General features: G+C 39.1%; 1 protein-coding gene across 2 annotated transcripts in view; it reads left to right on the top strand.

Moving 5' to 3' along the window:
• Positions 1 to 21,284, top strand: part of TAFA4 (TAFA chemokine like family member 4) — a 73,770-nt gene extending 52,486 nt beyond the window's left edge. The window contains exons 4-6 of one of the 2 annotated variants that reach the window (XM_071756263.1): positions 9,567 to 9,722; positions 16,130 to 16,213; positions 19,168 to 21,284. In XM_071756263.1, the coding sequence (XP_071612364.1) occupies positions 9,567 to 9,722; positions 16,130 to 16,213; positions 19,168 to 19,295 (368 nt within the window). In that variant the 3' untranslated portion in view covers positions 19,296 to 21,284. Of the gene's footprint in view, positions 1 to 9,566; positions 9,723 to 16,129; positions 16,255 to 19,167 lie in introns of both variants that reach the window. The other variant, XM_071756264.1, reaches the window with a different exon arrangement.
• The last annotated feature ends 5,452 nt before the right edge of the window (positions 21,285 to 26,736 follow it).

The following is a 26,736-nucleotide window of genomic DNA, read 5'->3' as shown; positions in this document are numbered from 1 at the left end:
CATCACAAATTAAATGCACTCAGTTACCAGGGAGGAAATTTCCATCTCATGGTAGAAAAGCCCCTTCCAAATACAATAATCTGCAAGAGTCAGGAGCCTTCCTTGTCCTTTGAGTGATGACTCTGAGGTTTGAATATGATTCAAGGCTTAAACTCTGGGACTTTCTCCCAGAGATGAAGTCCCTTTCTGTCCCCATCTGTAAGATGTGGTGTGGAGGGAGACTTCTGATGTTTCTCTCCAGTCTGTTCCTGTCATCCAGGCTACAGGATTCAGTGGCTTCTGTGTCATTTAAGAGTTATATTTAATTTTTCACTTTAAGCTGGATGGCTTAATTAAAATGGAAAATCTACTTAAGCGTTGCCAAGGACTCTCCATTTTAACAAGAATGGAAGTTTGGGTTCTCAGGTGCTTGGAAAGGGAGCTGTGGAACAGGGAAAGAATGGTTTAGCCTCTAGTCCTTCCATTTCTGCTCACAGTATTTTGACTGATTCATATGAAACATTTTTCACAGCCTGGGTGAAATGTCTTTGTTGTTGCTAATTGCCAAATGAAAAAAGGCAAATCTGGGGAGAACAGGCAGTATAGCATCTGCAAAAGGGCCTTTTCCTGCATGATTGTAAGGTTAATATAAATAACATGAAATAAATAAGGTGAAAGAGCAGCATAGGATGCACCAATTTGTGCATCCAGCTGGTTACTGAACACAGATCTCCAGGTATGGCTCTCTGAGCTCTACCTCTCTGGGATTTTCTTGGGCTACAATATTTTCTAGATTTGCACCTTTCTTCTAACATAAGGAAGATGAAAAAGTGAAAGTTGAGAGGCTCAAAAGATCTGCAGAACCTTGGAAAGAAAAAAAAGATGGCAAAGCTTTAAAACATCAGTATGAAAAAAGAAATATACAGACCCTCACAACTTCTGAATTCTGACCTTGTAATTTTTTTATTGTTTCCCATATAAGTCAGGGTTATGTGTTATGATATGGGCTGATGGGAAATTGTTATCAGGTTCTGATTCTCATTTTCTTTGGTTGTAGCTGTATTTTACTATTGTGCCTTTCATTGTTCCAGTGTAGCATCAAAAGGTGGGCACTCTAAAAGGTTCTTTTCTTCCATACAAGAAAAAAAACCCCATAATTTAATAATACTGGTGAAAAAAAGTCTGTTGGCATGCTGGAAACCTCACTTAGGCTTTGCACTTAAGGATATAATTGTTAAAATATCTTAAGTTCAATTAGCTGTTCAGCTAGGTTGGAGAGAGTCTGCACATAGTGAAACCATTTAAAAGCCCTCATGCCACTCAGAATTAAAAATGCATTTGTGCAATTTATTTTTATGGCCTCTTATTGCTTAACTGGCAGCTGGGTCCTATACTTGAACTCCTGTGATGCTTTGATTGTCCATTCCATTGGAATAAACCCAAGACATACATTACAGCTATATAAAACCTGATATAAAATGAGGCAAACTCTGAAAATAATTAATCACTGGTGATCAAGACATAGGGACTTTCCCAGGGATTAAGGACCAGCTGAGGAGCTGGTGGCCTGGTGCCCAGTGCATTAACTGATCTGATTGCTTGTAACCTTCCTCAAAATCCCATTTGCCTGGCTTGCCTGTCACATGAAAATTTCATCTCCCTTCAGCAATGAAATGCATCATTCAAACTTGCAGCCTGTATCCACTGGTCCTGTTTTTTGCAAGAGGCAGTTCTTCTACTACCAACACATACTGCTTCTTGATTTTAATATCCACAGAGCAATTGAAGGCAAGAGAGTCTCACTGCCAAAGTCACTCTTTTAAATGAAGACTTTAAAACAGGACAACCAAAAAATTTCCCCAAATCACATCTTTAAATGACAATATTTCTGTCTGGATTTTTCCTGAGCAGATTCTCAAATGAGTGAATAGTTGTTCATTTGTCTACTTCTAACTACAAATTCAGGCACAGTCCAATTATTTTACAGTCCCATAAAAGTCATTTCGCTAAAGGAGGGAAACACATCTTTGCATTTAAAAAATAAAACCCAGAAAAAGCAGAAATTCTTTGTACTTTGTCAATTTGAGCTGGTTTGAATACTGAAATGGAGCAGAGCACAAGTTCCCTTGGTTGCCCTCTTCAGTTTTGCCTGGTATAATTGGAGATGAGAATAAAGAGTTGCTTTTCACTTGAAATGAAGAAACTGCTTGTTTCCCACACAGCTACTTTGTTTTCTGGCAACTGCCATTTATTTAATCTGCAGAGCCTAATGACTTAGCTGACAATTGCTGTTTCATATGCTCTAATCAAATATCATTCTTGTCTGATGAATGACCTTGAACATGATAAAAAAAAAAAATACCTCTGGTATTTAGTAGGTTGCAAACTTTTTTGTACACAGCTCAGCTCAAAATGGTCATTTGGTATTTCAAGTGATGGAAGAATGCTCATAAGGGCAGAAGTTTTTCTTTCTTTTTTTCCTTGCCTGAAGTGTAGGATAATGTTAAAGGCACTTCTGGAATGCCAGGATTCTGATGTAGAGAGTTTGGGTGCAGAGAGCAGCTTGGAAAGTCATCAGGCTCCTGGGCACAGGGAACCCACCGGGGCTCTGGTACCTGCTGGGGCTGCATTGGTGACATCTTGGTGAGGATAAATTCTGCCATCAATGAAGAGCTGGTTATGGATGTGGATGGGATAGTCCTTCCCACTCTGTGGTCCCAGCTATGCTGCTTTTTCTTCCCTATGGCAAGAGTGACCCTGGTTTTTGAGACCATCAGCCTTCAAAATCTGGGCAGGAAATTTAGTTTTTGCTTACAAACTGGTGAAGAACTAAGCCAGGCCCATATGGATGTGTGTACCTGCTTTCTTCAGGCAAGTAAAAATCTAGATAAATTCTTTTTCCCTTTCTCTCATGACAAATTTTTGAAGGAATGAGAGAAATTGTGGTCTGCATGTAATATTGAGAGCGAATGTTAAAGGGACGTGTGGGAAATACTTCTGTATTCCAGAACAAAATGTTGCTCATTTAATACAAGATATGATGGAACACCAAATCTTTCACTTGTATTTTCTTCTCTACCTCAACTAAAATAGCCCCACAGTAGAAAGTTTCCCACAGGAAATTATTAGCACCACTTCACTCTGAAGTACTTTATGAAGTTTTATGCTCTGAGATTTCATTTCTGCAAGTGATGTGTGCTTGAGTCAGGGTGACTATTACAGCCTGGATGAAAGGCAGTCCTTATTGATTAACTTGAGCTTAGCACCCTAGAAGGTAGAGAGGCTCATGTTTTAATTTGGTTTTGCTTCCAGGTCCCTCCTCGTCCACCTTTCTTTTCATTCATTGCAACTTTTCCCCTCCTCCCTCCCCCATTTGCAGTTTTTACTTTGGTCTTGGCTGTTTTGATTTATCGACCCCTCAGATTTAATGCTTCACTCCTTGGAGAAGTCTCAGTGCTTGTCTCTGATCTAAGGTCACCTATGCTACTTATTCCAGGAGGCTTTAATCTCCATATGGATGTGACCTCTGGCACTCACCAAAGAATTCAGTGTATTACATGGTTCCCTCCAGCTGTGTCAGCATCTTCCTGCACCTGCACTGAAAGGTTATGCTGTTTATTTCATTAACTCTTTGGACCTCATTATTAGGGTTTGAGATTGCTCACCTTTTTTTTTTTTGTTGTTGTTGTTGGGGTTTTTTGTTTGTTTTCTTCCTTCTTCTTCCTTCTTCTTCCTTCTTCTTCCTTCTTCTTCCTTCTTCTTCCTTCTTCTTCCTTCTTCTTCCTTCTTCTTCCTTCTTCTTCCTTCTTCTTCCTTCTTCTTCCTTCTTCTTCCTTCTTCTTCCTTCTTCTTCCTTCTTCTTCCTTCTTCTTCCTTCTTCTTCCTTCTTCTTCCTTCTTCTTCCTTCTTCTTCCTTCTTCTTCCTTCTTCTTCCTTCTTCTTCCTTCTTCTTCCTTCTTCTTCCTTCTTCTTCCTTCTTCTTCCTTCTTCTTCCTTCTTCTTCCTTCTTCTTCTTCCCTTTTTTCCTTTTCTTCTTCCTTTTCTTCTTCTTTTTTTTCCTTTTTTTCCTTTTTTTCCTTTTTTTTCCTTTTTTTTTCCTTTTTTTTTCCTTTTTTTCCTTTTTTTCCTTTTTTTCCTTTTTTTCCTTTTTTTCCTTTTTTTTCCTTTTTTTTCCTTTTTTTTCCTTTTTTTTCCTTTTTTTCCTTTTTTTCCTTTTTTTTCCTTTTTTTTCCTTTTTTTTCCTTTTTTTTCCTTTTTTTTCCTTTTTTTTTCCTTTTTTTTTCCTTTTTTTTTTCCTTTTTTTTTTTCCTTTTTTTTTTCCTTTTTTTTTTCTTTTTTTTTTCCTTTTTTTTTTCCTTTTTTTTTTCTTTTTTTTTTTTCTTTTTTTTTTCCTTTTTTTTTCTTCCTTTTTTTTTCTTCCTTTTTTTTTTCTTCCTTTTTTTTTTTCTTCCTTTTTTTTTTTTCTTCCTTTTTTTTTTTCTTCCTTTTTCTTCCTTCTTTCTCCCCTTTTCCTCCAAAAAAAACCATTCCATGAGCTGGAAAGGTTCTCATAAATACATCTGGGAAGAAAATGTGACAAATAGCAAATGTTATTTCCTTTAACGTATGTGTTTTTCTGAGAATATTTGCATCTTGGTGTGTGCTTCTGTGTGTTCATACATTTGTAAGCAAAAAAAAAAACCACACAACAGATGATGAAGTGGCACCAAAGTTTTTTGTGTGCTTCCCTCTTCCAGACAGCATCAGTTCTGACTTCTCAACTCACGTGTTTCCCTTACTGTTAGCTGCATTATTAGGTTCCATAGCCATTCATCTCCCTTTTGACAGGCATCCTCTTACCCTTTAAATAAATGATGCAGTTGATTTTGTGCAGACCAAGCTCTCTGGTTTTGAGGCTTACTGAAGAATGTGCTGAGCTAGGGTGATACTGTCCTGCTGTCTGGTCTCTACAGTATTGGTTGCTTTCTTCATCAAAGAGGACAGCTTATGAAACAAACAGAAAACCTCCCTTTAAATGTTTTTTTTTTTCCATATGTTTCTTAGCTAAGAGATTAGAAGAAAGGGAGGTTCTTCAGGAGGTCTGACAGAGGCATGCTGCCTGCATGGCTGTGACACTGCAAGAATACTCCTTGGGAGTGATTAGTATTAGAGATAAAACAGATGTGGACAGAATTGGCTCCCAACCTTCTAAAATCCTTCCTCTTTCTTTGATTTTTTTTCCTTGTAGTTTTGAAGTCTATCCCTGTGATGTCTGATATTTTCATAGCAATGATTGTGTTTCCCTCTCTTCATTTGAGGAGTTCAAAGAGCTCTGGAAGCATTAATTGCATCTCTGCCCCCTGACTTCTGGGCAGAAAGTGAAAATAAGGTCTTGTCAAATATGCTCCTTGAAAAATGTATTAAACTGAGAATAAACAGTTCAGTGGTGATTATTCAGTCAACTCTGCTCACAACATTTGTGCAGGCTTGTAATGTGCAAGCCTCATAACTTCTTGGTTTGTACTTTCTTGTTCTTCAGAGCTGATGGTTGCCTTCTGAAAAATGGAAAGCCTGCCCAGCAGCTCTCCATAATCTGTCATCTTCTGTCATCATATTCACAAATACTAAAAAATGGCAATGATATCATTAGGAGGCATTCTGGATGTGGGCACCTAAAGGCTGTTGGTAGCCATTGGTACCTCATAAAAAGCAGAAAAAGTCAAAACAGAGACTGACCTGGAGATTGGTTCTGTTAGCAAGCCCTGTCCTCTTGTGTCTGTGCTATGGAGAGAGAGGGAAAGTGTCCTTGGTGAGGCTGAATGGTGTTGATATTTCTAGGGAAAGATGTAAAGAATTTGGGGTATGAGAGCAACACTTGTGCCAAACTCCTGACCAGAGGTAACTCAGAGTCCCATAGCTGCCACCATCCATCCTCTGTCCTCCCAAGGGCCTTTTTCATCATGCAAAAGGTGTTGTAGGGCAGGGACTTTTCTCTGGTATCATTGCTGATAAAATATACCTCTGCTTGGGGGGGGAGGGGTTCTGATTGAAATGGGAAGGTGGAAGTGAATTCCAACTGCAAATATTGACAGCCCTTAGGTTGCAGATTTGAGGAGGTTTACAGGTAGAAGAGCTGTGACTTCATGAGCTTTTTTTAAGTGAGCCCAAAGGGGCTTTGCTCTCCAAAGTCTGGTTTTCTCCCTATCTCTCATTACAGTTCTCCCAGAAATGGCTCTCCTGATGTATCTGCTGTAGAATTAACTTACTGTGATTTTCATACTTTAAATATTCTCCGGTCCCTGCTCCCCTAATGACTTGGTTTCCTGAGACTCTACTGATTGTAAAGTATTTTAAGGCTGTTAGTGAGTTTTTTCTGTCATTATGCTGTCAGCTGTACCTTAAATGTACTTTAAACCGGAGCTGAAGGTTTATGTAGTGCAAGATGGAGATTAAAAAGTGCAGGAGAGTATTATATTATTTCTTTTTGCATCCTTTAGCACCTGAATGTTAACACAGCAGGTTTCAGTAGATCTAGGTAGAGAATAGACAGAGTTATTTAGCAGAAAACCAGACAGTTTTTAATATATAGACAGAGTTTTTAAGATATTCTGTGAGTTTTAAGATTTTTCTGTCAGTTTTCTTAAATCTGCAAGCCACTCTCCTTGAAAGAGTTTGTCCTGTAGGCTGCTGAACACTGACAAAAAAGGGGACAGAAAACCAGTGTGTTAACAGCATTTCTTAAGCAGCTGTTCACAGATGTGTCTGATATAAAGAAGAATGCATGGTGTTCAGGAGTATAAAAAATGTTAAGATCTGGGTGAACAAGCAAGCAGGAGGAAATAGAGATGTGAATATGTAGGAGGGGAAAGACTATTACAAGGGCAATGCAATTAATGCAAATGCTGCATGCAGATGTCTTTGGCTTTTTAGTACATTTATACTCCATGAGAACTGAGGAGAGGAAGGTGCTGTCTGCCTTTGCATGGCAACAGGACTTTTAAACCTGAGCATCCTACCCCTGCCAGCAAACCAAAGGGGACACCTTCTCTCACCTGCTTGTGTAGCTGTGTACACGAAATCAGCTGCTAAGCCAAGAGGATGCATTCATCTGGTAACTTCATTTTGCCTTCTACAAACATGTGTGTGCCTGCTGAACCCTGGCACTTCAGGGGAGCACTGTCACTGGTTTAACAGGATAATTGAAAGCGAGCCCCAGGTTTTCAGGGCTGTGTGCTCAGGGCCAACTTCCTTGATTTATTTTGGCATCGACTTCACAGGACTATCCACCTAAAGGAAGCAGGATTTGAGCTTGAAAATAGGCATTTTTTCAGCTGCATGTTGATTGTTGGAGTTGGATCCTGTCTATCCTTATAAAGTACCTTCTGAAAAAAAGGCTTCTACTCTAATCTTGGCATCTGATGTCTGGTGAATAATGACTTTAATTAAAAGGAAGACCTGGCCACTTGGTCTTTCAGATGAGATACATGGCAAACTCAAGTATGTGGCCTGGGCAATTCCAAAGTTTGCTTTTTCTTCCCTTTCTTACAAAATCTTCTTCTCAAGAGACAGTCTGGACTCTGACCTTGCTTTCCTGAAGTCAACAGGAATTTTATTGTTGACTCCAGTGAATCCAGGACCATCCACTGTAAGCACTGTGGAAAACTAATGTAAGTTTTCCCTGCTTACTCCAGAGAGTTTTGACTCAGGCTGTGGATCTAATAAATAAATAAATAAACTCTCTTAAACATAGCAACCATAATTACCAAATCTTTTCTGTCAGACTTCTGGCCACCTGCTTATTATCTCCACTGTCATACAAGGTGTTTTGCAGAACAAAACTTTGGAATGAAGTGGCATGGCCAATTTAATGTCCCTATTTGTGTATCTGTTTTCCATATTGAGTTCCAGAGGAGCTGCTGTGACAGAAGCTGGTAGCTGCTTTCATTTTTTTCATGTTTATTACGATATGGATATTTGGTACTTGCATGAAAATTCACAGTCTGCCAATAAAGTTATTGTAGTAGCTTTGCAAGGTACTTTTATGCTGTCTTCAACATTTTTCCAACTTTCTGTAAAATACATTACCATTTTTCTGCTGTAGCATATTTTGCTTGAAAGTACAGTGTAGCCTTTTCCTCAGGGGGAAAAAAATACAACAAACCAAACACCACCCCCCCCACCGCCAAAATCTCTCTGTATATATAATTTCTTTTTACATGTTGAGCCCACAAATAGAAGAATAGATTTCCTTTCCAGGGTTACATATGCAGAGTTTTTTGTTTATTGAAGTTATTGTGAATACAAATTTGACAACAAAACTCAGCCCTTTAGCTCAGCTTGAAATATTTGTGAAACCAAAATCCACACAGCAAAGGAACATTGCCAAAACCTTATAAAAAGTTGTATATATATATATTTGGAACACCTTTTTGTTTGTATATCCACCTGGCCTTAGAAGCCTAATTTGCATTGCTAACTTTTGCAGATTTCCCACTTAATCAACTCGTCAGTTTCTACTCAAAAAGTAGAGTGAAAAATCCCCCAACAAAACAGGACTTGGAGGGCTGTGTGTTTCTGCAGTGTGCTCCCATTCCCCTTCCTTTCTTTAGCCTGATATCCCATGTACCTACACCAATATCTGCACCACAGGCTCTACTCACACAAGGAGCCTCTACTGCTTTGATGGAGAATATATTTATTATTCTCATTGTTGCCTCTGCCTAGCTGGGTTATTAAAAAACCCACCCTGTTTTGTAATGCTGTTAATTTCCAAGGTGCTTGAGAAGCAGAGATAAGAGCCATCCGAGGCTCTACTCTAAATAAGATGAGACAAATGCAAGATGAGGCACTTGAGGACCATTCAGTAAAGTGAGGACATGGAAATGACTTGCAGAACCAGGAGACAGGGGTTGGGGAATGGGATTCCTGAGGAAGGGTTTTAGGCAGGGCACAGAGGAAGTTTGGCAGTGGAGGAAAATGGGCAGGGACAAGGAGCAGTGGGGCTAAGATGGGGAGGCAGGAGCAAGGAAAGGAGAGTGAATTCTGAGGAAAGGCACTTGAGAAGAAAGCAATGGATGGAATATTTATCACAGGTTTCTTCAGAATGGGCTGGGAGGGAATTCATGTTGTCCTCAACCTCCCTGCAGTGATAGGCATAGCAAGCAGTGCTTACATGTGGCTGTGCTAAAAATTTTCCCTGCTATTTAAGATAAGTCTCCCTTGCATTAAATACTACCCTGTCCATTATGTTCATTTATGAAGGGCAAGAATTAAATATAAAACCTAATGCATGACAGGAAGCAAAAGGAAAGGAAAGTGTGCTTTGTCACTGTGTGTCCTCTTGTCTAATCTATCTAGCTGACTATTCCAATCTCCTTTTCTCCCTCTGGCTTTGTAAGGGACAGGGAAGACAGACTGAAAAATTCTTTTTATTAGCAAGAACTGGACAAACTCTGTCAACAAGACAGATCCCACGAGCCACTTTCCCCTTTCATCTTCTTTGGGATTCAAACAGGTGTTCAGGAGATCCAGGTATCCCGTAGGACTGTATCAACTGGCTTTTCCTTTATTTTGCTTTGCTCTCCATCACTTCTCTCTGCAATTATTAGGCCAGCACCAAGTCAAGCAAGGGACATGTGAAGTTGTGGCCGTGCATCGCTGCTGCAATAAGAACCGGATTGAGGAACGGTCCCAGACAGTGAAGTGTTCCTGCTTCCCAGGGCAGGTGGCAGGGACAACAAGGGCTCAGCCCTCATGTGTGGAAGGTAAGCAGTGTCCTGCACACTCCTGGCTCCTTAAGATTGTTTGAGAAGTTCAGTCTCCTTCATTGTTTGACTTCCCACTGCCTCAAAAAGCGTAATCCTTCCTTTTGTTAATTTTGGAGGCATCTCCGTGCATTGATGATAATGAGTCTGTGCATAAATCTGTGTGTAATTAATCCTCTTAATGTATGTACTCGTCCATTTCACATCTGTGCTAATAAAACTTCTTAATTTATTTTTTTTTCTCACAGCAGAATTTTCCTTTAAAACTAGTCTGAAAACAGCAGAAGCCAAGAAATTCATGCTTATGTATTAACCCTTCCAGGTGTCTTTAGGCTTAGTAGCTTGGCTAAAAAGTCACTGGCTAACAAATATAGCCCTAAGACTGGGCATACAGATAGTGATAGGACATCTAATTTTGAGAGCTGTTCTCTAGATGGTTGTTTTGCCATTTTTGTGCCAAATGGACTCATATGCTGGAGATCAGTGCTCTAGCAGTGCCTCAGCTCTTTCGTGTGTTGTAACCTCCAAAGACATTAAAGCAGAGCTTAGTCTGTTCATACCTCTTAATTCAGGAACACAACTTGAACTGTGCAATTTGTTAAGTAGTTTTCTTGATAAATCAGAAGTACTATCTGTATTTTAGGTGACACTGAACAGCAGAAATATTTTTACAGACAGCAGATATTTAACATCTATCATTGTTTTAAACTTGCTTAAGGACTGCAAAGGTGACGCTGTCTTTACATGACAGAAAGATATAAATGCATGATACCACAGAAGCTTAATTCAGTTTGTCAATGCAAACAGTTGCTGAAAAAAATATAGTAGCTGTTTTTGCTTTGAGTGTAGTTAAAGTTAAATATAACAAAATATTATGAATTTAAGATTTTGGTATCTAAGGTGGAAGCCTTTGATTTCTCCTCACCCCTTAAGGTAATGCTTTAACATTCTTTGCTTCTTTTTTCAGTCATGTGGGAATACAGTCAGTGTTACTCAGATGCTGTAGCACAGAAATGATACTGCTTTCCTCAGCCTCAGGATTAGATGTGTTTATTTCCCTCTCTGTACATATCCCTGAGTAGATTTCTACAGTATGGAAACCAGGAACAGTATGTCTTGAATTTTCATATTTCAGTCTGAGGCAGACATTTCATTTTCTTCCCAGCACCACTTTACTGAACGCAGGGATATTTAATTTGCCCACATTTTGCCCTGAGCTGAAAGGGAAGGACATTTGGCCTTTCATAGTCTTTTAAAGTTTTTCAATTTGGGCTTCAGACCTTATCCAGTCGTAGTTATAATTTGTGTTAGGACAGCAATTATTTATGTGTTGTTGATCATGCATGACATGTGCAGGCTGGTAGCTGTAGTTCCTATTTAAAAACTGTGGAATCAGAGAATCATTTCAGTTGGAAGGGACCCATAAGGACCATGAAGTCCAACTCCCTGCTCCTTGCAGGACTGCCTGAAACTCAATTGGATGAGTAAGAGCATCATCCAGATGCTCCCTGAACTCCTTGATGGCCTTGATGCCATCACCACTTCCCTGGGAAGTTATCTTGGTGACAGACAACTCTCAGATCCCTTATTTCAGGTAAACAGTGTCTGGATAAAATGAAACATCAATGCAGCTCACATTCATTAAGTGTCCAGAAAGTACTGCCCACCTGATTTGTACCAACAACAACATTTTTAGGCATATACAGAATGTTGCTTTTACTCACTGGATTTCTTGGTGACAGTAGGCTAGTGCTCAGTGGGTTTTATGGCAGCACCAGTATTCCCACTAGCAAAATTTCAGAAAATTTCACTATTTGTGACCAGTCAGAATGGATTTTTGCATAGCTATACCCAGGCATACACTTACATGTAGAAATGACATTTTTTTCTTGTGATGGGTGCTAAGGAGGAGACTAAGTACTTTGGTGCTACAGAAGAAATAATAGGTATGGAGGTGAATTTAAGGAAAAAATGTTAAAGTGGTGCAGAAAGGAAAGTAACAGCTTGCTGAACCTTGATGGTACATAAAGTGAAGGACTTAAGTGCTTTGATTGTCTTGCATCACTCCTTTCCATGTTGGGCAGTAATACTGTGTTGTGGGGCCTAACTTACATTTATGAACTAGATTGCATTTCTACAATATCTTTCATCTCAGAAACTTTAAATATTGGGAGTAGCAGAAGTCAAGGTATTTCATTTAAAATCATGATATGGAGGTGAGGTGAAAATCAATGTTTGTTATAGACCAGGATCTTCCTAGCATTTTTTACAATAAAATCACTTGCCATAGCCATGCTGAGAGTACAGGACAAGAACTCTTTGGGTCAGAATATTTTTTATCCTTTCCCCATGATAACACACTTCGAGAATTGCATTTTGATTGCAACCAGCAAGAAACTCAGCCATTGGTGTGTTTGAATGTAGTTGTGAAAGCTCCTGACAAGTACCAGCAAACAAACCAAGCAAGGCTGGGTCTTCTGTACTCATGGAAACCTCATTTTCCTGGGGGTTATTTGAGCTTTTAAGCACAGCCCTGTCTGTTACTTTGAGAAATGTTGCTGTATATAAATTGATCCATCAGACTTATGAAAAAGCAGAGTATGTGAAAGAAAATATTTAAATATGTAGAGAGCACACCCCACAACCTGTATACCCTACCTTGAGTTGTAGCTATGTTTCTTGACTGCAGTTCTAGAAAATTTTGCTTAGCAAAGGTCAACCCATTCTTCTGTCAATGACTAAATTATACTTAAAGTAGTCATGAGGTTTTGTTTATACTCATTTTATTTATGGAAGTAAACATCCTTGAGTAAGTACCTCCACCTTGCCTAACAGCTACTGCCAAGAAGATAAAACATTGATAACTTCTGTCTGTAGAGCAGCTATCTTAGCTAAGTGCTTTAAATGACTCTGAGTAAATCATCACTACCTTCCATGCAGGCAATTCTATTAGTCCTAGAATTTATGAGGAGGAAGCACTCAAACTGGAAAAAATGTAAATAGGAATAAAGAATTGTGCAAGAATTTTCTGTAGGGCCGAAAACTGCAATGAAAAAAAAAAGGACAATTTTGGCCCATTTGAATTCCAGAGTGAAGGGAAGAGTGTGTATATACACAAGAAAACATGAAATCAATAACAAATAAACAAAAAGAGAAATTGCTAAGAAAATTTCCTGCCCATGGTTTTTGAATGAGTTTCAGAGTACTTGAGAATTCAAAAGGAAAAAAAAATTAATTTTGACTCTGAGTAGTCCTAACAAGTTGGTTAATAGATCTCTGGTCAGTTATTGTAATTCAAAAAGTATTTCAGAAAGGTTGGGGTGTTCCAGAAGACCACTAGTACCCTGTTAATTTTGACAGGGTAAGCAGCATAGTTTAGATACTTAGGGACAAGTGAGGTTGATCACTGTCCCATGTGAATAACTAAGAAGAACTTGTATGTTATCCAAGTAGCAAGGAATTTTTGGAGTACAGATCATAAGAATTTATGTTGCTTTCTGAAAAGAGATTTGCCAGACACAACTGATATCCTTTCCTGAGGAATTTTCAAGACCAATACAGGTAATTTCTGAAAATGTAAGCCCATGTTATAGAAGTTGCTTTGGAAGGTAGTGTCTAATTTATTCAATTAAAGATTTGGTTACTAAATACCTTTGAACATGTCAGACTTTTTTTAAAAAAAACTATTTAATCTTGAACCCTGTGCCTCTTGAACCTTCATACCTCCAAACCAGAGCTCTCTGGAGAGCCAGGAGGAGGAAGGGGCAGTCAAGGGGCTTTAACCTACCAGGATTTCCCAGTGCTTGGCTCTGCAACACATCCAGCAGTGACCCAAAACCAAATCTAGAATCTCTCCTGACAAAAAACATTCATGGGTTTCATCTGGTGGAGCAAAAGAGTAATTAATGACAAGGCCAGGGTAGTCAGGTGGCACAGTCCTACTCATGGGAAGCTGAATAATTTTAAAATAATTACATTAATAAAGGTGACTGCATTGTGGTGCAGTGCTGAAGAAGTTCAATCAGCTCTGCTTATCAGGCAGAAGATTGAAACCTTACTGGATTTCAGCATGTTCAATACCTTCAGAGAGAGAAAACACTGATTGCTAATGGGTGCTTAATGTGGGAGCAGAAAGCAGAGCAGAAGAGGTGTGAAGAGGAAGAAAACCGAAGTTCTGTGTGTGTCATGCTGAGATTGTTTCGTGTCAGAAAAAATGACAATGGGAGAAGTTTCTTTCTTTGCCTGTTCCAGATTGGTTTGGGAAGCACTGTGTGGCCAAACACAACTGAGGGCACAACACAGTGAATTGTGTGAGGCAAGATGAGATGATGGCTTGAGATGTTTTGGCTTTATTCTCTATGAAGCTGCTCTTTCCATGGAGTCAGGTTATCTAGGGAGTGATGTCAGGAGATGATTTATTTTTGGCAGGGTTTCTGGCTGCTTTCCAGCAAGTCAGCTGGTTCATGTCAACCTAAAGCAATCTCCCTTGGTGAGGGTGGTTGTGTATGAGAGGGACACAGATGCTCTCATTTCTTAGAAAAGTCACCTGTTGAAACCTTTCCAAGGAAAAGAGCAGGAAGCCTTTATGTATCCTCCACAGAGTTACAGGGATAAGGATGGTCAAAGAATTCTGGCTATGAAGGTGAACTTAAGACTCTGATGGAGATTTTTGATGGGCTGCTCTCAAAGTTGTGTTTGACACAAGCAGCTACAGCAATTTGGGATGTACAGCTCAGCAGAGTGGACTTTCCAGTTATAAAGAGATTGGACCAAAATGGGTATAAGAATTAGTGCATTGCTACAGCAAAAGTTTGCTGGAAACTAATGGAGTGAGATCAGTATGAAGTATTTCCAAGTGCTGCCATTGCTCCAAGGAGAGGGATTTGCACAGAATAGAAATCAGCCAACTGATTTCTGACTTCTTCACGTGGACCTGAAATAAATGTGGCATAAGAATCAAAACAAATTTAGAAAGTAGCAGAGAAAAAAAAAAAAAATAGATGACTGGGCCAAATGTCTGGAGTGAAAATAATCTTTCACCTTCTAGGAAGCACAATGAAATTTCATCTGATTTTCCTTGTTTTTCTTGTTTTGTTTTTTTTTTTTCAACAATCAGCATCAATGCAAATGTCCTAAGATCCAAAGGACTGGTGAAAGGAATGATGCATTTATTTTAAAAATTCAGGAGATTGAAAGAATAGTTTATAAAAGCCTAACCAGTGTTCCAGAAGTATATTTTTCATAGTGCTTTTTATGCAGAGTGAAAGTGGAGAACAAAAGTAATTGAATGAACATTTCAACAATATCCTGATGTCAGCTTGCCTGCTTGTCACCCTGATTTGAAGGCTGTAGAGGTATGGATTTACCTTGAAATTAAAAGAAAAAAAAGTGCTTTACAAGAAGTAGACTAAATTATTATTGTTAATCTCTTCTGGATGTGGTATTTTTTAGAGCATGCAAGTCAATATTTTGTGCACATAGTAGCATAATGCAGACTCATTATCATCACTAAATCAACATTTTAGGCCAGATTTTATTCTGAAATCCAATTTAGATTATGGAAGGTGGTGAACTGATACGTTTCATAATAATTTTCTGGTATTTGGTGAATCCCATGAACAATGCAAAGCTGTGGAATACATGCAGATGTTTGCAGCTGCTTGTGGGGAAGTATATCTGTTGTTAACAGTGGGATTGTAAAGTCATGAATACATTTGTAAAAGTAACAAGCATGGTCTTATTAATAGAAATTACCTTCAGGGTAGAGAACTAATAAATCTGGACACTTAAGGTGTACTACTGTAGTCTTGAGAAACATACTTCAAAACTAGCAGTGGAACTGGAAGCATTTTTAGTTAATAATCTAATACCTTCCAGTGGTTTCCACATTCTTAGCTGCTCTATTTGCTGACAGCCCTCACATGCTTACATCTCTGTGCAATTCTATTTTCTCACCCACTGAAGGGAGAAACTGGCATTTCTTCATCCTCTCTTGCATATGCATAGCCAAGTTAAACAAAAAAACTTAGTTTTATTGTTCCCTGTAGCAGGTACTTGACTCAAGCCTGTTAATGAAGGAGAAACATCACCTTTGTAGATTCCTGGATGCCATAGATGGAAAGGCACTTCCAGAGGTCAGTTCCAGTGTTGGAGTCAACCTCTGGAGGTGCTTGCCTGCCTTCACCTTTTGCTTGTGCCCTTTGCCCTTCTGTGTGCTGGTGAAGTTTTTTAGCCACATTTTTAGCTCAAACACACTTGGAGTGATAAGGTATTAATTCAATAACTCCTGGTTTCTACTTTTCGTAATCAAAGAATTGAACAGCATAAGGACAACCTCCCTCCCTCCCAAATCAAACAGTATTAAAAAAACCCTGTATTCTGTTTCTCTTTCCTATTTCTTTTTCTAGCTTCCATTGTCCTACAGAAATGGTGGTGTCATATGAACCCCTGTTTGGATGGAGAGGACTGTAAAGTACTACCAGACTATTCAGGTTGGTCTTGCAGCAGTGGAAATAAAGTCAAAACCACAAAGGCAAGTACAGAGATCCCCTACCTGTAAAGGTGGCAATCTGCTGATAGCATGTGCTTATTGCATTACAGCTGCAGGTGTCAGCACCAGTCCTGGACTCCTCAGGGCTTTGGAAAGTTGGGGTTAATGCAATTCTTCTCAGAGAGGGAAATGTTGGGTCAGAGCAACCCCTGCTTCAGGCTTCAGTGAGCAAAGCAATTCTGTGTGACCAGGTCTAGCTGGATAATCCTGTTCTGGGTTCAGTTCTTCACTCTGCATACTTGGCACTTGTGCTTAGGTGGGAATCATCCTACTGTGCTGCTGATAGGAGAACTGCTCATTTTCCTCCCATAGTTTTGCTTTCCTGTTGCTGCTCTGTGGGGTTTTAGATCTGAGCATCTTAAGGCAGGAGTGTGTTTTCTTTTGTCTGAGGTTAGCAGCAGAGTAAGGGAGATCCTGATTTTTACTGGGATCTTGGAGTACTGCAATAAATGTAGGTAGGAATAATGAAGTCAGCACTTAAGCTTTAGGTTAAAACAACACAAAAGAACTGCAACTTTTAACTAGGGACTGACCATGTTAGAGAAAGGAGCAGGAAGACCTCCTTATAGGGCAGGAAGTCCCTTTTTAATTTATTCTATGCTAGAAATTCTGCCTTTGATTGCTGTTTGTGTATTATGAGTGGCTGCTTGAGGGAAATCATTACTTCCATGCTTTAAATACTTTGGGTTTTATCCATAAAAGCTTTTTCCATGCACTTTTCTGTTCTTAGTAAGTGGACCCTGAAGAGTTGTTTGTGGATGTTGGGGTTTAACAAATCTACATCCTCAGCAGCAGTGACATTTCTAAAAACTGAGATCATGTCATCCTTAACTGAGTTGTGTTCCTCTATTTAGCTCTTAGGATTGTACCTTTGGAGAGCCAATCTCAAATAATGAAATTTATCTTCTTTATTGTTGCAAATAAGAAAGGACATGACTTGTGCAGGGGTTTGTGGCTGGGATTCACTGTGCCCAGCAGCAGGGATGTTTCCATCCATGGAAATGTTTGGTTTTTTAGGATTCCCTGAAGTTACACAGGGAGAAATGGGTGATGCCACAGCAGGACTGTGCCCATCCACAAGAGTTCTCCCATGGGTATTTCTTTCTCCCTCCTGTACCTTAAGGAAACCCTGGATGTTGAGCTCACACATAGATGTCTGCTTGCTAGACAGCTAAAGCTGTGCTGCAGAATCTCTCCTGGCATCAGAAGTTCCTCTGTAGGTATTGTGCCTGGCTTGTGGGTGGTTTTCTTTGTCTACCAACCTCTAGCTGTGCAAATAAAATGAGCAGCAGTTATTTGGGATTCTGAACAGAAGCTTGGAGCACAGGCAATGTTAAACTGCAAGAAAAATAGAATAGAAAGAAAATTTCCCGAAGAAAATTTCCAAAGATTTGTCCAAGCTCAATTAAAAAAAATTAATTAAATGTATTAAGTGTATTATTGAAAGTTTAGACAAAGAAGTCTATGGATTGTCTTATCTGACTGTGACCAATAGTCCAAACCATTCCAGCAGCCTTTGTGTCTCAGCTCTGAGATACTTAAATCAGAAAAACTCAGCATAACCCCTGTGGACAGTTATAGAAAATGTACACATACATGAAATTCTTCCCATTTAATTAGTGGCTTATGTCTAAAACACGAGAGTTGAGATTAATTCTCTATTAAGTTTTTTTCTATGTTATGTAGCAAAGATGATCTCATTACCATTTAAATTTCTAATCAATTTTTAAAGCTTTCTAAGACCCTGGGATCAGTACTAGTTGGGACAATGACTTCCACAGATTAGTTATACACAGAAAGAGGAAATGCCATTTAATCAATTTTAAGTCCTTTATCTTTTCATTTTGTGCAAATATTAAAGTAACTTGAAGTGTGTGAGGCACGGGAGGCTCCTGATGCTACTCAGTATTTAGATGAATAGTTCATGGCTGAGTGGGACAGTAAAAATGGGAAAAGCTGGAGAGCTTGTATCTTACATCAGTTACCTTAGGGAGGGAAACAAAACTTCTCTGTGCTGGGTGTCTCTTTAGTTTTGTAACCCTTCCAGACACTGCAGAGCAGAGCTGACAAAGCTTTCCTCCTCCCAGGCTGCCTTTTCTCATCTGTTTCCAGGATGGGAAATGTGAATTGACCCTTCCTCACTGCACAACCAAACCCCTGGGTCTGTGCACTGTGTGTGTGCATCAAGGTTTGCACACACATCCCTCCAGCATCTGCCTGGGTGGGCAGGGGGCTGTAAGAGAACACGGGGGTCCTTGGGGAGAGGAATTATTAGGGAGTGGCTTCTGCTGCAAGAACAATTCCTCCAGTCTGCAGACCACCTTCAGTCTGATTCCCAGTTCCCTCCCAGATGGACAAGGTGGAATGGGCAGCAGTTTGCAGGAATGTTCTGTTGGGATGCAGATCGTGCACTTGAGCTGTAGGCATTGGTGTTGGGAATGATGCTGAGCAAAATAAAGCAGAAGGAAGATTTCTATGAAACACTGGGGGCAAATTTATTAGTAAATGGACATTTGAAAATCATAGAATCATAGAATCATAGAATTAGCCGGGTTGGAAGGGACCTCAGAGATCATCTAGTCCAACCCTTGACCCACCGGAGCAGTTGCTAGACCATGGCACTGAGTGCCACATCCAGTCTTTTTTTAAATGTCTTTTTTTAAATGTCTTTTTTTTAAATGTCTCATCTGCAAATCTCCCTCCTGCTAATGAATAACAGTCTAATTAACATCTGTTACCTAGCATATAGGTTCTCTTTTTGTGCACATGAGTACAGCTGGGGCAAGTTCCTCTGTGATGTAAAAATGTGAACAGTTCCTTTGCAGCAGCCAAGAATGTGTTCTCATCCTTGTTTGATTGCTTCTGTGTAGGTAACTTTTTCCTCTTCTTTTATAGGTAACACGGTAGCACAGAATAAAGCTCTGGGTCAGTACCAGAACAATGGCATGTGCAGCTTTGCTGGGCTGTTCCACAGAGAACCTTGGACCTTTTTTTGGGATGATGCTATTGACTTAACTCTTTGAACTTGCAAAATCAGTCAGCAAAAAGGACAATTTCCACTGTGGCTGCAGTTCCTGGACCTGGATTTGCTACCCAGAATTGTACATTTTATTTTCAGGAGAAAAAGCAAGGAAATTTGGCTCTACCTGAAATGCACCTTGAATTCCCAAGGATCTGACACCTGGCAGGAGTTCCTGGAAACACAGCCCTGAACTTCTGTGGTGCATCAAGGATAAGACTTTCTTAGTGACACTAAGATATGTAAAAGTGTTTTAAATGTGTTTAGATCATGAATGTAACCTAGGGGATCATAGAAAATGTTGGGACCAACACAGATGATCTTCATGGTCTTTTCCAACCAAAAGGATTCTATGATTCTATGGATTTGTCTGAGGTGCCTCTGACACATAATACACCCTAAAAATACAAAGCTGATCCCAATGCTAAGTGAGAAGACAGAATGCTTTTAGTAAATGATGTCTTAGTGTATTTTTGCTGTGATTTAGTAACTATCAAGGTTGTATGAAGGTGAAAAGATGGAACTGATAAATCAGTAGCAATTATTGTAGAGCATTCTTTGGTTGTATCTGTGAAATTAGATTTCTTTCCTTAAATAGTTCTAGGTGGTTTAAGTTTTACATTCATAAGTGATGACAGGAAAGCACAAGGAAGAGACAAAATTTAAAAGTAGACATAGATTTTCTTGTCCTAAAATAATCTTGTCCTTTCTTTAGGGGAATAGCAAAGTATACATATTCCTTGCCTCTTTGAATCTAGATATGGAAAAGAATTTAGCCATTAGCTAGAAATATTCATTCAGATGCCTGAAAAAAAGGAAAGCATGCTTGTACTGCATATGAAAGGCTTACTGGAAAGAGGGTAATTTGTTTGGATTTTCATAGCTTTGGTTATATCCTAATAGGTAACATACTTAAAATTCAGAAGGAAAATTCTAGCTAAAAGTGAATCTTCACTTTCAATTAGTTCTTGTTTAGAATGATTATTATAATTAAATGTCCAGTTCCTTGACAGACTGAACTTCCAAGTGGTTACATTTTGTGACACATAATTGTTCCATATTATTGTAGATGCATTTCATACTCTTTTTCTTATTTGCCTGTTTCTTGTCATCAGGCCTGATAAAATAGAACAGCAGTTAGTAGAGGTAAAGCTGTAGCCAGTCTGTTCCCCAGTACATCATTTTATGACTTAAAAGGCATTGGGACAGAGTAAAATGCAGTGATGCAGATGGCTATCATGCAGATGAACTTCTGCTGTCCCAGTTACTGAATTGGTTGGAAGGCTTTATGTAAATATTAGGGTAACAATGTACATCGAATTTTTATAGAGACAGAAAAGCAAAAGAAGAAAAATAATAATAAAAAACAAACGTGTTGTACTAATTTAGGTCATTGTGTGTAAGTTTTCAAGTTTATGGGGAAGACCATCAGCAGTGTGAAGCTGTTCTGAGTAATAATTGTGAGGTTTTGATTTGCTGGAGGGAGGGGGAGTATCCAGCCAGGTACTTCTGCTGAAGTCTGGCCCTGTGGTTTTTGGTTTTAATTTCTCTGATTTAGTTCACTTTCAATTATGTATTTGATTACAGCTGGGATGATAGTGGTCATTGTACTTGGTGGTAACTTAACAAGAGATTTTCAGTTCTGTGCTTGGACAGCTGAAGAGTTAATAGACTCTGCTTGCCCTGATGAGCTCTACATTCCTAATATTTTTCCATTGTTTCACTTTTCTGATTAAATTTTCAAATTACCTTTATTATTTCTACTGGTTCTGTGCATATGTCTTCAACAATATTGTCAGTGAAAATAATTCTCATTTACTATTTGTGCAGTGTTGACCCATAACTGGTGTTTATTTGTCTGGGTGAGTGCTCTACAAAGGCAGAGTAAAAATGATTCTGAAATGTTGTAAGTGGTCCAACAAGAGTTTTAGAGAAGTTATTATTTTTCTCTTTTTTGAGGATAAATACAAATAAAGTTACTTGCCAGTGGCCATATATTGGATTTGTTGTGGAATTGAGAACAGAAACATAACTTCTTATGACTAATTAAATCTTTCTCATTAAAGACAGGTGACATACATGGCCAAAAGGGGTTCAGAATGTTACATGCTGTGCAATAGGCACCTGGAAGGTGTTTTTGCTGCTCCCGAGGAAGGGGAAAACTCCAATATAAGTTTGATAGTGTAGGATTATGAAATACAGCCCAAATGAATGACTTGCTTCCTAGATTCTCAGTCCATGACAGAGATTATATATTCCTAAAGCAGCTTTGTTCCAGAGGATCTTGGCTTGATTTACAGCTTTTTCTGGCTCGTTGCACAAATGCTTTAATATCTGCCTGTCTCTTTTTCAGAGAATTGCTGCTGCTTCTAATGCTGCTGTCTGGCATCTGACACCAGCATTGCCCTTCTGCTGAGCAACAGCAAAATTACAGTTTTTGCCAGTAGCTCTGTTAGTAGAAGAGCTCAGGGTCCCAAATTCTTAGTCTGTTCTCTATGTAAATGGCTTAGTTTATGTCTACTTGTTCTAGAAGCACAGTTTTTGTCTGCAGCTTACTTGCAGGCTCTTAGAAACCTCAGTTTGGATCCCACTTTTATGGGGCTGAAACTTTTGGGGGTCATCATGTCCAGGTTTTGGTTTGGGCAGGCTCTGCCTCCTGCAGTCTGGTTCAGAAAGTCAGACTCTTGGTCCTAAAGTGGCAACGTTGTACCATACAGTTTCTAACAAAGATTGTTGTCAACACTTCCATCTCTAATTTTATTCTAATAGCCAAGCTGATTCATGTCCTGATTACACCTGTATTTTACTTAACTGTGTTTTTTCTCCTCTCATTAGGATGACCCTGATGCATTTTCCTTCACCCAGGTGGCATTTCAGGAGGCACAAAATAACCATGGCCTCTTAATGTCCTCCTTTTCCTTGCCTGTCTTTGTGGTCCTCTTTGCATCCCTTGCAACTTAGGTGACTCTTTTTTGACCAAGGAATGCCAGAACTCTGGACTTCATTTGACATCTGCCTTTGCCAGTTTTCTGGAGTGTCATCAGTACTTCCCCTGCTGCAAATACTAAACTCTCTACAGCCTATCTTGGGTTTGGCTTTTTCATATCTTCCTTACACCTGCCAGCAAGTGTTTGGTTAATATTCCAGGCTTGCTTTTTCCAGCTCATGCCTCCTTGCTGCCAGCTTCTGTTCTTACTGATTCTACCTCCAAGAATTTTATGCCTCTGGATGTCACCTCCTGTTGCTTTCCTGGTCATGAGGTTCTTTCTGCTCCCTGGGCTGAGGGTTTCTTTGCTCTCCATGATTGAACATCCTCAAGCCTGACTGCTGAGGAGCTCCATCCTATCTTCTTTTGAACAAAAAAATACCCTAGTTCACTCTTCAACCAGTTTCTTACCACCTTCCTTACCTTCTCCAATTATACAAGGAAATATACATGGTATCAAAATGAATCTTTTGATATCTAGACTAGATTAATGGGATTTTCTTTATCTAGAAAACAAGTTAACTTAATGGAAATCCTTTCAAGGTTTCTTTTACATCCTACAACTCTATTCAAGCCATGATAGATTTTCTTTCCATTTACTTCTACAACTGTTATCTTCAAGGATTTGTGTTAGGATTTGTACTTAATGAGAGTGAATAAAAATTTTACAACTGCTGTAAATTTCCTCAAGAGTTATTTCATAGCAAATCTACAACAATAGAAAATGTCTTTGGAAGCCAGCAATTTGCTTGCAGACTGAACAGACCCTGAGGTAAGAGAACAGTTAACACTTCTGTCCTAAGAATAGACACTTCTGTACCTATTGAAATATAGATGATCCTGTAACAAACTTTTTACTACTTGGTATAAATAAAGGCCTCTAAACTGTGGTAATGTCATTTAAAGGTCTGCTTTTCACAATATGGTGTTGCCAGGCATTGCACTGTGGTAATAGATCTCAGCAGAGAAAGGATGGATCTGCTCACCTTGGAATTTGGAATATGCTGGTTGAGTTCCTGAGGATCTTTTTTTGAAGGATACAGCTGCTGGGATTCTTACTGCATGGAAATGAGACAACTACACCTGAAGATGTGGAGTATGTACTATTTTTCAGTTTAGTTACCTTAGGATTTAGTTGGGCAACTAGATATTCTTTGTATTTGCAGGATTATCTAGACAAATACAAAAGGTGGGTTTTTTTTTTCCACAAGATGACTTTGCCTTGATGAATAAGCAGCACATCTCCCATTGATTTTGTGTCTTTTGCTCACTGAAGAGTTACTTTTTTAAAAACAAAATGCCTGGGTCTCAGCTGGTACTTTAAAGTCTAGAACCTTTTATGGGGATGTTTCAGTTACCAGATTTTTTTCATTTGGGTGAAAATCCACAAAAGATAATTGGTTGTAATCACAGCCTGTACCAATCTTGAAGAGATCTTTTGTATTTTCTGAAGCACTCTAACTTCAGTATTGTGATGAGGACAGTGTCACCCACCAGGAGAAATTAATATTGCTGTTAGACCACTTCAGGGATCATTCTACCCTACTCAGTGTCTGTGACATTCCCACTAAAGTTAATAGAAACTATGTGCAGTCAGAAAAAGAGCATTTTTGGTAGCATAGCTAAGAAGTTTGCTCACTATCCATTATTTATACAAAATGATAGGCTATGAAATTTTGTCAGAAAAAACTTGCTACAGGCTATGCTGAACCTGGAGGCTCAAGGCTATGAAATGCCACTGGTGCATTTTACCAGCCCAAGATGGGGCTTTGAAATAAATCTGGGTTTCTGGCCCACACCATCCAAGGAAAAAGGAAAACTCTGTAGTCTGTATTTGTACCCATTTCTGGGACTGAAGTTGAGAAACTTATCTCCACGAGCCATAGTAGTATGCAGATCCACCCAAGATCATAAAATGAACAATTTTCCAGTTTACAGAAACACAATTTTTTCTTTACCATTTTTCAACAAATATGCCCACTGCTCAAAATTCACTAGAATAAATTATTTGTAAGCAAAACTGTCAGCTGTTTGCTTACCTTTTAAATTAAGTGGCCCACAAAGTAATCTACTACATGGGTAAAATCAATGTAAAATTCATTACTCTAAATACCAACAGAATAAAATAGGTGCTTTGCAAACCAGTGGGAGCTATTAGCAGATCCATGAGGAATATCCCAGGAAGAGCCCAGAAAAGGTACTCCTGCTTTCAAAAACTTTGACACAGTCTTTGGGAAATAATGGGCAAACAGCAAAGGAGATGCAAGATCTTGCAGCAAGGGCTGAAATGAACAATTTTTGTCACTTACAGTAGAGCAGACAAGGTAATACATCCCACAGGACACTAATGAGCCACCTGATAACACCAAGTGCACACCTGACCTCTTGACACATGAAGCAAAGATGACAGATGTACTGTCAAAATACAAATCTATCAACTTCATCATGGAAATCTGCCCACAGATGCCTTATAATAGAGATCTGAAGGGAAACAAACATTTTAACTTACAGAGTAACCTTGTAAACAGGAACTTTTTACAAAAGGCTCCAGTTAATAATTTATAAATTGTACCAGGGGACTGAGAAAAGGATCCTGAACGTTGATTTTTGGCATTGAATGACAACAAAGTCAATCCCCCAGTTTCCCCAGTAGTGATGCTTTCAGTGTTCTAGTGTTGGGGTGGATTTATATTCATAATGCATTTGCATAAAATACTGTTTCTCATCTTTTATATTATTAATTTTCTGCTCTCCATCTCTTCCCCAAATGTGTTGAGTTTCTCCCTTAAACACACAGACTTCTATTCTGCAAGTGGGAAGCATCTCAGAGTCACTTCAAGATGCTGATTTTTGCTCTTTAATTGGGTTTGTAAAGAGTTTGGTACTTAGAGCAGGAATTATTTTTTTTTCTTGTTTATAAGTAATTTATGGTGACCTCTCCAAATGATAGTACTTGCCCTGTGTGAAGGCAGTTAATTTTTCAAGATGTGACAGCATAGTTTTTAATTAGATTGGGGTAATCATGTCAAAAAAGGAAATTTTTTTTTATGTAGCACATGGATATTTTCATTCTTTTCACAAAAGCTTTTTTTTTCCTCCTTTCTGATTGAAATTAAGGAGTGTTGGAGTTTATGCAGGAGGAAAATTTTTGAGCTGTTTATATTATCTTTCAGCACTCTGCTCACAGATCTTTATTTGTGGTACAATATGTTTTTCCAGTCTTAATGTAGCAATATTTTATCTTTCATTTTAGAAAGATTCTGCTCCAGTAGCTGTAAATATTATTGCAGAGAAACCTTCAACATATACATTGGGTATAGATCTCCTTATAATTGTGTCTTTGCTCCCTTGTGCCCTTGCTCTTTCTCCATTTACTCACCCACCAGGTTATTGTCCCTGTCACAACAGGTTCTCTCCCATGAAGGTCATAAAGAAATTAAGTTCTTCATAAAGTTCTTCATCCTGAGTTCCTTTGCTGACAAGAACTGATGTGGAGATCTGTGCATCAGGAGGGAAAAAGGGACTGCTGAGGGAGAAGAATTTTTAGTGCAGCTGCCATGGCCACCAGGACTCCAAGGTGAGTTGGGGACCTTGATATGGGTCTGGTCACTCATCCTTCCCCAAGGATTTGCCTCACAAGTTTGACCCCTCCACTGCTCTGCTGAGAGCATCAGACATTGGAGAGGCAGAAGAGAAGTGTTTGGCAAAGCAGAGGGAACAGGAGAAGCTGCAGAAACTTGAAGTGGGTGGAAATGGAAAGCTGGAGCTGTTGGTCATGGCTCTTGGCTCAGGACAGAGGCTTTGCTGCATCAAACCCAGCTGTCCAGCACATCAAAGGTTCTGGCTTTGAGCAGTGATGTGAAGGATCCAGTCCCTTTGGGACATCCTCCCTTTGGGACATCCTCCCTTTGGGAAAAGTCTCTGGGGGTGATTGGGAAGGCTGGCTGGGCTCTGTGGGGAGGTTGTGCTGTGTTGAGAAGACTTCATGAATGAAATCTTGGTTTATTCATTCAAGCATCTATTGGGGTTTTGCAGTCACAAAAGGTAAAAGTTTTTCCAACGTGGTCTAAAACGCCCACAAGCACCTGTGGAGATATTTTTGTTATTAGTTCTGATGAAGCTATTTCAGTCTGTCAAATCAAGTCAGATTTTGCTCCTCCTTTAGAGAGAGATCCATTTTGTAGACCTATGGTTTAATGGACTAATGGCAATTTTAGAGATGCTACAGTCTTCTGAATTGCTGCAAGTGCATTGATGAGTTAGACCCTATAGGCCTATTCCAAGCCATTAATGTTCACCATGTCAAGAATATTTCAACAGAGTTAAATTCCTGGGTCATTGATCTGGTGATCCATGGGTAAGCAGAATTACAGTCTGTCAGACAAGCTCTGAGATAAAGGCAGGAACATTTTCTGCACTCCAACAATATATTTTTTTTTCCTTTAGAGGGTCTCAATTC

Source organism: Heliangelus exortis, chromosome 12 (genome assembly GCF_036169615.1).
Source record: "Heliangelus exortis chromosome 12, bHelExo1.hap1, whole genome shotgun sequence".
NCBI classification, from domain to species: domain Eukaryota; kingdom Metazoa; phylum Chordata; class Aves; order Apodiformes; family Trochilidae; genus Heliangelus; species Heliangelus exortis.
This window is presented reverse-complemented; position numbering and strand designations above follow the sequence as displayed.